At 41.7% G+C, this 15903-nt stretch overlaps 1 protein-coding gene across 1 annotated transcript in view; it reads right to left on the reverse strand.

Annotated features, from left to right (window-relative positions):
- LOC118362705 (apoptosis-stimulating of p53 protein 1-like) overlaps nt 1-7209 on the reverse strand; it is a 45787-nt gene extending 38578 nt beyond the window's left edge. The window contains exon 1 of the mRNA XM_052486423.1: nt 6614-7209. Coding sequence (XP_052342383.1) covers nt 6614-6622 — 9 coding nt within the window. The 5' untranslated portion in view covers nt 6623-7209. The remainder of the gene's footprint in view (nt 1-6613) is intronic.
- Nucleotides 7210-15903: the final 8694 nt, after the last annotated feature.

The following is a 15903-nucleotide window of genomic DNA, read 5'->3' on the forward strand; positions in this document are numbered from 1 at the left end:
CTTAACTGACTTGCCTAGTAAAATAAATGTATTTATTTTTTTAACTAGGCTAGTCAGTTAAGAACAAAATCTTAATTACAATGACTTAAACCTGCTGAGAGGACAAAACTACAATAATTCCATTTGTTAGAGAACAAATTATCCCATCCCATCTCATATTTTCTTTCTCTATTCTCATTCACTTGATTTTTGGTCTGAAGAAGGGCAGAATGGATCTCCTGACTGATTTCCATGAGGCACAAATCTAATAGTTGTGCCAGCAGCATCCCGGGCCTTGTCGATAATAAATCTGAGGACACAAAGCAGGCGTTGTCGCAGTGGGCCTGGAGCTGGGCTGACTGATGAACCACTGCCTGGAAACAAATCCCTGTGATGCACAGTTTACCCTGTTACTCAGACCTCATCTACCAGACAGAGTGAGATAGACAGTGAGTGTGAGTGTGAGTGTGTGTGTGCGCGTGTGTGTAAAACCCTTCTAATATCCACTTCTGACTCAGAGGCAGTCCTATGGGGCAAGATGTTTATACACAAAGTGTCTTAAGCTCCTTAAAAGGAATACCCCCGAGGCATCAAACGAACCATATGAAAAGTATAACAAATCATTAGAGAGATTTGAGATATCTCCTTATCAGTGGATGGATTTGCAACATGTCTGATTGGTGGAAGATATAGTGTGTGTGCTACTTTTAACCAGGTCCCAGGACAGACAACAGAGATAAGAACCCAAAATGCAGACAGACAGTGTGAGGTTTCAGAGTCAGACACATTGGGACTGACCCGGACCAACCAACCGACACCTGATTTAGTGTCCTGGCTGGCTCCCCTGTGCAGCACAGTACAGAACAGTCAATAAAGTCTCCATAGCAACCACTGTATCTGTGGAAACACGCTTGCCTGGCACCCCTAGAAAAGATCCCAGACAGACAGTCCTGTTCTTCTTGAGATTGTGGAAGTTAAACACAGGACATGACTGTAAACAACACTCTCCATCCTGAGTCTATTCAATGGAGCAGACAGCCTCCCATTCACACAGCTGACATACATGCCTAGTGGGTTAGCACATTGACGCGGGACAGGGGGGAGTGTTTGCCATTAAGTCAAGAGGTTGAATGGAAGGTTCAGTTTTTATAAGGTGAGGATCTGAACCTAGTTTGTTTTGGTTCGGATGTATAGCTTTCTCTGTGATAGAACCCTGCCTTGGAGCAGCTGACATAGACTAGCACTGTTTGCTCCATGTTCTGCTACAAACAGAAATGTACTTTATCCTCTAGTTAGCGAGATCACGGTTGGGTTGAATTCCATTTCAATTCAGTCAGTTCAGCAAGTAAACAGAATTTCCAAATCCAATTTTCCTCTGTGATTTTCCCCCCAATTGGAATTGGAATTTCACTTTACTTCCTTAATGGACTGAATTGAAATGGTATTGACCCCAAACATGTGAGGGAAGCATCAATACAAATGGCACATGGCAGGAGTCATAACAACGACAGCTCCCTGCAGCTCGACTACACAGTGACATCATGCATCACTTACACTAATGAGAGCTGAGGAGGAGATTTTTAGACTCTGCCCTGATATGATCGAGGAAGAGAAGGAGGGGGACTCTCACTATAACAACAACAATAAGTCAGTAAATTAAACAGGTTAAGTCTGTAAGCCTACAACTGGCTACTGGTCAAGTCATGAGATGAGAGCGTACAAAATGGGTCACGATCAAAAAAAAAATATATATATTTTTTTTTTCACCTTTATTTAACCAGGTAGGCTTGTTGAGAACAAGTTCTCATTTGCAACTGCGACCTGGCCAAGATAAAGCATAGCAGTGTGAACAGACAACACAGAGTTACACATGGAGTAAACAATTAACAAGTCAATAACACAGTAGAAAAAAAGGGGAGTCTATATACAATGTGTGCAAAAGGCATGAGGTAGGCGAATAATTACAATTTTGCAGATTAACACTGGAGTGATAAATGATCAGATGGTCATGTACAGGTAGAGATATTGGTGTGCAAAAGAGCAGAAAAGTAAATAAATAAAAACAGTGTGGGGATGAGGTAGGTGAAAATGGGTGGGCTATTTACCAATAGACTATGTACAGCTGCAGCGATCGGTTAGCTGCTCAGATAGCTGATGTTTGAAGTTGGTGAGTGAGATGAAAGTCTCCAACTTCAGCAATTTTTGCAATTCGTTCCAGTCACAGGCAGCAGAGTACTGGAACGAAAGGCGGCCAAATGAGGTGTTGGCTTTAGGGATGATCAGTGAGATACACCTGCTGGAGCGCGTGCTACGGATGGGTGTTGCCATCGTGACCAGTGAACTGAGATAAGGCGGAGCTTTACCTAGCATGGACTTGTAGATGACCTGGAGCCAGTGGGTCTGGCGACGAATATGTAGCGAGGGCCAGCCGACTAGAGCATACAGGTCGCAGTGGTGGGTGGTATAAGGTGCTTTAGTGACAAAACGGATGGCACTGTGATAAACTGCATCCAGTTTGCTGAGTAGAGTGTTGGAAGCAATTTTGTAGATGACATCGCCGAAGTCGAGGATCGGTAGGATAGTCAGTTTTACTAGGGTAAGCTTGGCGACGTGAGTGAAGGAGGCTTTGTTGCGGAATAGAAAGCCGACTCTTGATTTGATTTTCGATTGGAGATGTTTGATATGAGTCTGGAAGGAGAGTTTGCAGTCTAGCCAGACACCTAGGTACTTAGTCCTGTAGGTTCATGCTCTACAACATCCGCAGAGTACGACCCTGCCTCACACAGGAAGCGGCGCAGGTCCTAATCCAGGCACTTGTCATCTCCCGTCTGGATTACTGCAACTCGCTGTTGGCTGGGCTCCCTGCCTGTGCCATTAAACCCCTACAACTCATCCAGAACGCCGCAGCCCGTCTGGTGTTCAACCTTCCCAAGTTCTCTCACGTCACCCCGCTCCTCCGCTCTCTCCACTGGCTTCCAGTTGAAGCTCGCATCCGCTACAAGACCATGGTGCTTGCCTACGGAGCTGTGAGGGGAACGGCACCTCAGTACCTCCAGGCTCTGATCAGGCCCTACACCCAAACAAGGGCACTGCGTTCATCCACCTCTGGCCTGCTCGCCTCCCTACCACTGAGGAAGTACAGTTCCCGCTCAGCCCAGTCAAAACTGTTCGCTGCTCTGGCCCCCAATGGTGGAACAAACTCCCTCACGACGCCAGGACAGCGGAGTCAATCACCACCTTCCGGAGACACCTGAAACCCCACCTCTTTAAGGAATACCTAGGATAGGATAAAGTAATCCTTCTCACCCCCCTTAAAAGATTTAGATGCACTATTGTAAAGTGGCTGTTCCACTGGATGTCATAAGGTGAATGCACCAATTTGTAAGTCGCTCTGGATAAGAGCGTCTGCTAAATGACTTAAATGTAAATGTAAATGTTATAGATGTCCACATATTCAAGGTCGGAACCATCCAGGGTGGTGATGCTAGTCGGGCATGCGGGTGCAGGCAGCGATCGGTTGAAAATCAGCCGGTTAACTACTGGAGGGCTCTGAAACTCATATTTGGCTTGTAACACTGCCATTGTAGTATGTTAAATGCTATTGGTTGTGATGTTTATAATACTCAAGCCCCCAATGATAACTCATGTACAACCCAGTCTATTTTCCATGGAGGTTTAGCAGCTCAAAATAAGAATAATACTCAGTCCACTAGCAGCTTGTCTTTTCTGACTATTCCACCCAAATGGTCAATTCCGCTGTCTGTTTAAAAGCTATGAGAGGGGTTGTACATCTGGGTGGGAATAAAGGGAATAGGGAGGGAGTACAGTTGAAGTTGGATGTTTACATACACTTTAGCCAAATACATTTAAACTCAGTTTTTCACAATTGCTGACATTTAATCCTAGTAGACATTCCCTGTCTTAGGTCAGTTTTGATCACTACTTTATTTTAAGAACATGAAATGTCAGAATAATAGTAGAAAGAATCATTTCTTTCCGCTTTTATTTCTTTCATCACATTCCCAGAGGGTCAGAAGTTTACTTGCACTCAATTAGTATTTGGTAGCATTGCCTTTAAATTGTTTAACTTGGGGAAAACGTTTTGGGTAGCCTTCCACAAGCTTCCCACAATGCGTTGGGTGAATTTTGGCCCATTCCTCCTGACAGAGCTGGTGTAACTGAGTCAGGTTTGTAGGCCTCCTTGCTTGCATATGCTTTTTCAGTTCTGCCCACATATTTCCTATAGGATTGAGGTCAGGGCTTGTGATGGCCACTCCAATACCTTGACTTTGTTGTCCTTAAGCCATTTTGCCACAACTTTGGAAGTAGGCTTGGGGTCATTGTCCATTTGGACCCATTTTCGACCATTTTCGACCAAGCTTTAACCTCCTGACTGATGTCTTGAGATGTTGCTTCAATATATCCACATAATTTTCCTACCTCATGATGCCATCTATTTTGTGAAGTGCACCAGTCCCTCCTGCAGCAAAGCACCCCCACGACATGATGCTGCCACCCCCGTGCTTCCCGGTTGGGATGGTGTTCTTCAGCTTGCAAGCCACCCCCTTTTTCCTCCAAATATAACGATGGTCATTCTGGCCAAACAGTTCTATTTTTGTTTCATCAGACCAGAGGACATTTCTCCAAAAAGTACGATCTTTGTCCCCATGTGCAGTTGCAAACCGTAGTCTGGCTTTTTTTATGGAGGTTTTGGAGAAGTGGATTCTCCTTGCTGAGCGGCCTTTCAGGTTATGTCGATATAGGACTAGTTTTACTGTGGATATAGATACTTTTGTACCTGTTTCCTCCAGCCTCTTCACAAGGTCCTTTGGTGTTGTTCTGCGATTGATTTGCACTTGTCGCACCAAAGTACGTTCATCTCTAGGAGACAGAACTCATCTCCTTCCTGAGTGGTTTGACGGCTGCGTGGTCCCATGGTGTTTATACTTGCATACTATTGTTTGACAAATGAACGTGGCACCTTCAGGCATTTGGACATTGCTCCCAAGGATGAACCAGACTTGTGGAGCTCTACAATTTTTTTCTGAGGTCTTGGCTGACTTCTTTTGATTTCCCCATGATGTCAAGCAAAGAGGCACTGAGTTTGAAGGTAGGCCTTGAAATACATCCATAGGTACACCTCCAATTGACTCAAATGATGTCAATTAGTCTATCAGAAGCATCTAAACCCTTGACATCATTTTCAGGAATTTTCCAAGTTGTTTAAAAGCACAGTCAATTTAGTGTATGTACACTTTTGACCCACTGGAATTGTGATACAGTGAATTATATGTGAAATAATCTGTCTGTAAACAATTGCTGGAAAAATGTATTGTCATACACAAAGTAGATGTCCTAACCGACTTGTCAAAACTATAGTTTGTTAACAAGAAATGTGTGGAGTGGTTGAAAAACGAGTTTTAATGACTCCAACCAAAGTGTATGTAAACTTCCGATTTCAACTGTAAGTGTAAGGGAGAGATAGGAGGACTACCTTAGTACAGTTGGACTATAGGGGCGAGCGAGAGGTTCTTGTGCAGAGCTGAAAGCTCATCTGGTGTGGGAAATTACCCAGAAATTCAGCCATCTCACCCAACCTCTGTGACGCACAGCGAGGCCGTCCCAGACCATCACAATCCACAGGCTAATCCCTTCTGTCATTCAAACAGCAACTGACTGACTCTCCCTCTCCAGCCTGGTCTCCTCTCCACGCAGCCGCAGGAGGGTAAATTGATAAAGCACACTCTTTAACCTCCATGTCAACTTGTTTTGACATCGCATTGTTGTTTTTAGCTATATAGATTATGTATTTTGGATGTTTCCAGTGTATTTTGATTACTTTCAGACAATACGATTAATTGCACTATTTTTTTGTTGTTGCAAAAGTAGCTATGCAATTCTGAACTTTCAACCCACTTCCCTGCCTCGCTAATTATATAAGTAAAACATTGCTCAATGAGCAAAAGCCAATTAGCAGGCATGAGGAGAGCCATGTTGGAACAGGGTGTGTGTATGTGTGTGTGTTCTTTCTTACACTGACATCAGCTACTGGTGGACTGACACTGACAGGGAGGTTACAGGTCATGGTGAATGTGCGTCACTGTGTGGGTGATCACCAGAATTGCCTGTCTGTCACTGTTGTGTGGGGATCTTACCTAGGCTACCCTAAAAGTATGCCTTACTCCCCTTAATGTTCACTCTCTCTCTGTGTAGTTGTATAGGCAGGCAGAGAGTTGAGCAAATGCATAGATCAGTGGTCTATAAAGTGATGTTTAATCATAGTAAAAAACTGATATTGCAGTGATTTGTCTCATTCACCACTTGCTCACTCTCACACAAACACACACCACTCAAACACAAAAGGTGGATGAAAGGACAAAAAAAAGTACATTGTAATTGATGGGAGTACTGTAGGTCATCCACCACTCAAATTTGCAGGCTCACAATCCATATGTAGCCTAAAATAATTATATATATTTTTTATTAGAGCTCATTTGTTCCAAGCTATTCATTCCACAGGCATGTATTAATTCAATCCACAATCTATTTCCAAGACCTCTCAAAGTAAAAAAAAAATGTAACATTAAAAAAAAGATATATTATCTTCTATTCGTATCGGATTACTTTTACTTACCGGCATCATGACTGCAGTGAAACAATAAATATGTTTATTCCAGCCAATCTCTTGGAGTAACACACTCCTCTGTCTGCCTCCTTTGCCTCCCCTAGCCTATGTTGCCTGCCAGGCCGGTCCGAATAACCGATCGGTAGAATCTGCGTCCCGCTCCAGAATCAGGTGTAATGGTCCTAAAGCAACGATGCTGGATCCCACAGAGACGCACACAGACACAGACGCTGAAGGCGACGTGTGTCACTGCACGCAATAGTCACAGAACATCACACAGCCTAGTTGGGTGGCATGTTGTTTCAGGGAATTTGCTGCTAAGCGTTACACTGTAATGATAGTGATTGAACGAGTGAGTGCACGCCACAGATAATTCTCCGATTGCTTTAACACGGTTCGACTGCCCTCCCGCGTGCTCTAATATGTAGGATAATCCAAGGACAGGACGCGGACTGGGACAGACCAAATCCGCCCCGCAAAAAATTAACAAAGATTATTGTTCTGATCTTGGTTATACGTGAGATAGTAGCCAATTACAAAAATTACCCAAACTCTCTAACGTAGACTTCATATCAAGGAAAAAAACGAACATGTCAAACCACAACAACGTTAGTTTGACTTTCAAACCCAGACTGGTCTCATAGACTAGACGTAACATAGTAAATGTAAATCCGAGACACTGACATTAGTATATGTTACGCTTAGTGTGGTTACATAACATGGAAGGTTACTTAACGCAAAAACGAAAGGGTGGTGGTTCGGTAGGAGTATAACATGAACATCTAGCAACCCAAAGGTTGATTGTTTGATTCTGATCATGGACAATTTCAGTATTTGAGCTAATTAGCAACTACTTACTACTTTTTACTTTTTAGCTACTTTTCTTTTTAGCTACTTTGCTAAAAATATTGTGTGTTCGAATGTAATCACAGACAACTTTAGTATTTTAGCTAATTAACAACTATTTAATACTTTCTTGCCTAGTTATTATCAGCCAGTGCTCTAGTCCTCGTTGATGTGACAAAGAAAATCTAAATACAACAGAACTAACTGTTTTAAATGCACAAGATAATGCAACCCACTCTCCATCAGCAGGGGATAAACGTCAGTGACAGGCATGCTTACACAGAGAGGAGAGGAATGATAACATTGTACTATTTTGAGGTGGATGCAAAAACATATATACTGATTAACCTCATAAAATAGGCTACCAGAGTATTTGTCATTTAGTTCAGTTGTTTTAACTCTAAACCAAGTTTATCTGCATGAGAGCAGTGTCAAAACAAGGATGATGCAGATTTAAATGGAACTTCAGTGTCATCTTGTGTCCATACTGTGAAATGAGTTGCTTGCAAGGATGTGTCTAAATGAAGCAGCCTAAACAAATATGTGTAGTTAGCCCTTTATCTATAGTTAGTTGCAGGGAAGGGGAAACAATTTATAGGATTCAATAAACTGTCATTGTTAAGTAACATAGTAGATGCAGTGAACAGTTGGGAGCTGTGAGTTGATGGTTCGGATTACGGGATGCCAAGGTCATATTTTTTCGATATTCTGGTCCAGTTATAGGGTTGTTCAGATTCACTTAGATCTGTGGACCATACTTTTGGTCAGAATATGAGCTTTTCAAAAGTTGTTTATATATTATAGAGATCAGCCTTTTTGGGAGCCCAGATACTTTAGTTATAAATCCCATCATTAGATGGTTTGGTAGTTAGGTTTCCCAAGGGACTCGATAGGCCAGCATAGCTGACCTAAGTTTGAAATATAGAAAAAAGGAGTTGCCTGGTAATGTGCATGTGTCTTTCAAATCTTGGAATGTTCTTACACCATTACTGTCCATGATAAGGTATGGGTAAGGTAAGGGTACGGATTCCACATTTGTACAATTGGGAGGATGCAAATGGCCTCCCTCCAGATCGCAAGGCATTATTGTGAAATAATGGAGTATGGGCATGCTATGATTTCCAATTACATTGTTTTTCAATTTTGCGCCAAAATAGAAATTGTGTGAGCAGTAATAGGACGAAAGTGTAGTTATTATTGTTTAAGGGACATCTCAGTGAAGACCACCTCTTCCAGGGCAATTGGAGACACCATATATCTCTGTTCTCAGCCAGGGGGCGGAAGAATCATGTCTAAACCAATTTAGGATGGGGCGAAATGCTAGTGCCTGAAAATACAATTTAAAGTTTGATACAAATAGTCCTCCTACATATTTCCCTCTTTGTAAGTTTGTTAATTGTATCAGGGATCGCTTACCTTGGCATATACATTTTTAAGCCGCATAAAATAAATTTTATCCCAATTGCCAAAAGGGCAATATATTCATTTTGACAATAGATATTCTGTCGGTTAAAGCAACTGGGATATTAGTCCATCCACTGAGGTCGGATTTAATTGATGTGAGCATTCTGTTAAAGTTTCTGCCAATGGTTTTATCTTTGGAAAGTATTCAGACCCTTGACTTATTCCACATTTTAAATAAAACAAAATCCTCATCAATCTACACACCATACCCCAGAATGGCTAAGCAAAAACAGGTTTTTAGAAATGTTTTCTAATTTATACAACATTTAAAACAGAAATACCTTATTTACATAATTATTCAGACCCTTCGCTATGACACTCAAAATTGAGCTCAGGTGCATTCTGTTTTCATTGATCATCCTTGAGATGTTTCTACAACTTGATTGGATTTGGAAAGAAACACACCTATCTATTTAAGGTCCCACTGTTGATAATGCATGTTAGAGCAAAAACCAAGCCATTAGGTCGAAGGAATTGTCCGTAGAGCTCTGAGACAGGATTGTGTCGAGGCACAGATCTGGGAAGGGTACCAAAACATTTTTGCAGCATTGAAGGTCCCCAAGAGCACAGTGGCCTCCATCATTCTAAAATGGAAGAAGTTTGGAACCACCAATACTCTTCCTAGAGCTGGTCGCCTGGCCAAACTGAGCAATCGGAAGAGAAGGGCCTTGGTCTGGGAGGTGACCAAGAATGCGATGGTCACTCTGACAGAGCTCCTCTGTGGTGATGGGAGAACCTTTCAGAAGGACAACCATCTCTGCAGCACTCCACCAATCAGGCCTTTATGGTACAGTGGCCAGACGGAAGACACTCTTCAGTAAAAGGCACATGACAGCCCGCTTGGAGTTTGCCAAACGGCATCTAAAGACTCTCAGATCATGAGAAACAAGATTCTCTGGTCTGATGAAACCAAAATTGAACTCTTTGGCCTGAATGCCAAGCATCACATCTGGAGGAAACCTATGGAGAAGCACGGTGTTGGCAACATCATGCTGTGGGTATGTTTTTCAGGAGGCAGAGACTGGGAGACTAGTCAGAATCGAAGGAAAGATGAATGGAGAAAAGTAGAGATCCTTGATGAAAACCTGCTCCAGACCGCTCAGGGCCTCAAACTGGGGTGAATGTTCACCTTCCAAAAGGACAACGACCCTAAGTACACAGCCAAGACAACGCAGAAACGGCTTCGGGACAAGTGGCTGAATGTCCTTGAGGGGCCCAGCCAGAGCCCGGACTTGAACCCGATCTAACATCTCTGGAGAGCCCTGAAAATGTCAGTGCAGCAAAGCTCCCCATCCAACCTGACAGAGCTTGAGAGGACCTGCAGAGAAGAATGGGAGAAACTCCCCAAATACAGGTGTGCCAAGCTTGTAGCGTCATACCCAAGAATACTCTTGGCTGTAATAGCTGCCAAATGCTTATGTAAATATGATATTTCTGTTTTTTATTTTTAAATAAATTAGCACATTTTTCAAAAATCCTGGTTTTACTTTGTCATTATGGGGTATTGTATATAGATTGATGAGGGGGAAAAAACGATTTAATAAATTTTAGAATAAGGCTTTAACATAACAAAATGTGGAAATAATCACAGGGTCTGAATACTTTCCGAACACACTGTATGTACAAAAGTATGTGGACATCCCTTCAAATTAGTTGGTTCGGCTATTTCAGCCAACCCAGTTGTTGACAGGTGTATTAAATCAAGCACACAATCGAGCCATGGAATATCCATAAACACACATTGGCTCTAGAATGGCCTTACTGAAGAGCTAAATGACTTTCAATGTGACACCGTAATAGGATGTCACCTTTCCAATAGTTCAGTTCATCACATTTCTGCCCTGCTCGAGCTGCCACAGTCAACTGAAAGTACTGTTATTGTGAAGTGGAAATGCCTAGGAGTAACAACGGCAACAACGGCTCAGCTGCGGAGTAGTAGGCCACACAAGCTCACAGAACGGGACCGTCGAGTGCTGAAGCGCGTAAAAGTTGTCTGTCCTCGGTTGCAACAATCACTACCGAGTTCTAAACTGCCTCTGGAAGCAACATCTGTACAATAACTGTTTGTTGGGAGCTTCATGAAATGGGTTTCCATGGCCGAGCAGCCGCACACAAGACTAAGATCACCATGCGCAATGCCAAGTGTCGGCTGGAATGGTGTAAAGTTCGCTGCCAGTGGACGCTAGAGCAGTAGAAACGCATTCGCTGGAGTGATGAATCACACTACATCATCTAGCAGCCTGACAGACAAATCTGGGTGTGGCGGATGCCAGGAGAATGCAACCTGCCCGAATGCGTAGTGCCAACTGTAAAGTTTGTTGGAGGAATAATGGTCTGGGGCTGTTTTTCATGGTTTGGACTAGGCCCCTTAGTTCCAGTGAAGGGAAATCTAAACTCAACAGCATACAATGACATTCTATACAATTCTGTGGTTCCAACTATGTGGCAACAGTTTGGAGAAGGCCCTTTCCTGTTTCAGCATAACAATACCCCTGTGCACAAAGCGCGGTCCATACAGTAATGTGCCCGACCTCCCTAATGCTCTTGTGGCTGAATGGAAGCAAGTCCCCACAGCAATGTTCTAGTGGAAAGCCTTCCCAGCGGAGGCTGATATAGCAGCAAACCGGGTCCAACTCCATATTAATGTCCATGATTTTGGAATGAGATGTTCGACGAGCAGGTGTTCACATACTTTTGGCCATGTAGTGTATATCTACTCTCAAATATTTCAAATGGGAAACAATTGGAATTCCATAAATAGAGACGGAGTCCTACATCGGGGTCATGAGAGGAAATAGGGCTGATTTGATTAAATACATTTTATAACTTGAGATGAAGCTGAATTTACCTATGATCTTCAATGCGTTTTGGAGCAATTGAGATACATTGTCGAGATATAGTAAAATATCATCCATGGAATCATAGTTGATTCAAAAATGTCAAATAGACCTCAGGAGGAAAACAGTCCCATCCAGGTGATTTGACTTTATTTATGCTATCCAATGCCCTTTAAATTTCATTAAGAGATATTTGTGCTCCCAGCAACACGGCTTCTTCTGTTAAGAAAAAGAGAAGATCTTCATTATTTTAAAAAGGTCTTAGTCAGCCTTGGTGTGGAATTACAATCAAAGGTGTACAGTTCTTTATCCTCTACTGGATCAGTGTCCTTAAACCGGGACAGTTGTAGCTCAGTATGTGATAATGTGACTAGAACTTTTCGGGACATAGACATGTCTTATATGGGCAGAAAACTTAAATTATTGTTATTCTAACTGCAGTGTCCAATTTACAGTAGCTATTACAGCAAACAAACACCATGCTATTGTTTGAGGATAGTGCACAACAACAAAACACTTATCACAGCAACTGGTTTGATACATTCACTTCTGAAGGTAAATAATGTACTTTACATTCAGTAATCGTGCTCTGATTTGTCATCTTGAGGGTCCCAGAGATAAAAATGTATTGTAGTTTTGTTTGATAAAACCCATGTTTATATTCAAATGTGGGAACTGGGTTCTACAGTTTGATCCCACTGCTGTCTCTGGCTCCACCCCCACCCCGCCCGGCCATCTAGATGTGTGAAGGTTAATGTATTTTCTGTAAGGAAGCTAATGATCCATCATGTATGGAATTTCTGGGAGTGTGTAACCTTTAATGTTTTAGTGCCATTACATTTTTGTATGTTCTCTACACCTATGTACTTGAAAATGTATAAATTGACCAATTCGGCACATTTGGGCAAACTCCTGGCAGACTTGATACAAAATATTGTGTAGTGATGTAATTCTTCAATGACTCAGACTGAAAATTTGCACACACACTGCTGCCATCTTGTGGACAACATCTATATTACTCCTAGAACCCTACATCACTGTCTGGCCATTCTCTTGCATTTCAAAGATGAAAAAAAAAATAGAAAACGCTTTTTTTGTTTGTATTATCTTTTACCAGATCTAATGTGTTATATTTGCCTACATTAATTTCACATTTCCACAAACTTCAAAGTGTTTCCTTTGCAATAGTATCAAGAATATGCATATCCTTGTTTCAGGTCTTGAGCCACAGGCAGTTCGATTTGGGTATGTCATTTTAGGCATAAATTGAAAAAAAGGGTCTGATCCTTAAGAGGAGAAGCGGGAGCCACAGGTAATAGCACAAGGTGTTATTGAGCATGAGGTGTTATTTTATATGTATAGGAAGTAACGGCAAGAGAACTGTTGAAGATACACATGGTTCATAGGGGGCAGTATTTTCATTTTTGGAAAAATAACGTTCCCAGAGTAAACGGGCTATTTTGTCAGGACAAGATGCTAGAATATGCATATAATTGACAGGTTAGGATAGAAAACACTCTAAAGTTTCCAAAACTGTAAAAATATTGTCTGTGAGTATAACAAAACTGATATTGCAGGCGAAAGCCTGAGAAAAATCCAATCTGGAAGTGACTCGTGTTTTGAAAGCTCTGCGTTCCGATGCGTCCCTATTGAGCAGTGAATGGGCTATCAACCAGATTCCTTTTTCTACGTATTCCCCAAGGTGTCTACAGCATTTTGACGCAGTTTCACGCATTTATCTTGAAGAATAAGCGTAAGCGACTATATTGCGTAAGTGGTCACCTGATGAATCAGAGTGATTCTTGCGTAAAATACAGAGGTAGCCATTTTTCCTCTTGGTCCTACTGAAAAGCCAACTGTCCCAGTTGATATATTATCGAATAGATATTTGAAAAACACTGCTTCAGATTGCTGTTAAAAAAGAATGATTCATTTTAAGATTTACTTCAGGTGTCTCTGGTGGTAATTTCCACAACAATCTCTTACAAGGTAAAGAAACTTAAGCAGGAATACAATATTTTACTTTTGAAGAGAACCAAAAATTACAGGTTAAACTCAAATAAAGTATACTACTTAATGGCAAATAAACCTGTTAAATATCTCACAGCGCTCACAAAACGAATACATGCTACTGCCAGTTATAATTTAAAAAGATTAAGATACAAAGGAGGTCATTAGAAACAACAAAGCAATGGACAATTTTTAAAGCTTCCATGAAATGATATAAACAGTGCCATCAGAAATGATTCAGACCCCTTAACTTGTTCCACATTGTTACATTACAGCCTTCTCTAAAATGGATTACATTTTTTTTAATGATCAGCAATATACAAGCAATATCCCATAATGACAGAGCTCCAGAGTTCCTCTGTGGAGATGGTTGTCCTTCTCTCATCTCTGCAGCACTCCACCAATCAGGCATTTATGGTAGAGTGGCCAGACGGAAGCCACTCAGTAAAAGGCACATGACAGCCCACTTGGAGTTGGCCAAAAGGCACCTAGGACTCTCAGACCATGAGAAAACAAGATCTCTTTGTTATGGCATTCCAAAATATGTTCAGGAGTAAAAAATGTAAATAACAAGTCAAATAAGTTGCATGGACTCACTGTGTACAATAAAAATGACTATTTTCATTATGCCCTTTTTCACCAGATTTGACCTTTAACCCTTGAAAATTGCCTTAAAAATCCAAATGTAACATGTCATCAGGCCTACGTTTGTGTATCATCCCCTCATTGTTTGATCTAGCATGGATGACAGCCTTCGACAAGCAAAAAAGAAAAAGCAAGCACTTTTTCCAGGTTGGCTGATCTACTACAATGTAATGAAACAGGCAGGGAGAGCGCTCAAGTCCTCAACCTTCTAGCCCGTAGCCATGCGCACCATCGACTATGCCACAAAAGCATGCTCATATGGCAGAGTCAATAACCAAGCTCATAAACCAAGGGTCGTTACAGTACTTACTCTGAAATGACATAGTAAAATGGTAATATCATGATAATAACTATAGGCCGAAATTACATTTGATTCAGGATTCATTCAAATAATCCCGACTGGGCACCATTTGTTACCAGGCAGTTACCCAAATATGTTGAGATAATTTACTTTTTGAAATATTTACCAGAAAATAGAATACACAATTTCATAGAACGTATGTGGTAAATACAGTATTTGTGCAGATTTGTGCTCATGCCTTCATGATAATATTTTGAATAACAATAAAAACTGTTAGACTTATTAAACACACTTATTTTAGCCTTTGCAAAACTTATACATGACCCTACCACCAACAACTAGTAACAATTTAAAAATGTTTCTTCAATGATTCACAACTACAGTAGTTGAGGAAAATATCAGTGCTAACAACTGAGTTGAATCTCTAGCTGGTCTTTTTAGAATGTTAACTTTAATCAAATTCAATTTTACTATTTAGACTAGTTTTCTTGAGTATTTTTTTGTTGCTTTGAGTATAACCACTAACTGTTCTTATAGTAATCGGTTTCCTTTTTGAGTAAATCTTGACAATACCGCTTATCTTCTTACTGGATGCAGCAATTTTGCCCATTAGCATCTTTGAAGCGGAGACACATCTTGGGTTTGTAGTTTTCATTTACATTACATTTAAGTCATTTAGCAGACGCTCTTATCCAGAGCGACTTACAAATTGGTGCATTCACCTTATGACATCCAGTGGAACAGTCACTTTACAATAGTGCATCTAAATCTTAAAGGGGGGTGAGAAGGATTACTTATCCTATCCTAGGTATTCCTTAAAGAGGTGGGGTTTCAGGTGTCTCCGGAAGGTGGTGATTGACTCCGCTGTCCTGGCGTCGTGAGGGAGTTTGTTCCACCATTGGGGGCCAGAGCAGCGAACAGTTTTGACTGGGCTGAGCGGGAACTGTACTTCCTCAGTGGTAGGGAGGCGAGCAGGCCAGAGGTGGATGAACGCAGTGCCCTTGTTTGGGTGTAGGGCCTGATCAGAGCCTGGAGGTACTGAGGTGCCGTTCCCCTCACAGCTCCGTAGGCAAGCACCATGGTCTTGTAGCGGATGCGAGCTTCAACTGGAAGCCAGTGGAGAGAGCGGAGGAGCGGGGTGACGTGAGAGAACTTGGGAAGGTTGAACACCAGACGGGCTGCGGCGTTCTGGATGA

This window comes from Oncorhynchus keta, chromosome 29, assembly GCF_023373465.1.
Source record: "Oncorhynchus keta strain PuntledgeMale-10-30-2019 chromosome 29, Oket_V2, whole genome shotgun sequence".
In the NCBI taxonomy this organism is placed as follows: Eukaryota; Metazoa; Chordata; class Actinopteri; order Salmoniformes; family Salmonidae; genus Oncorhynchus; species Oncorhynchus keta.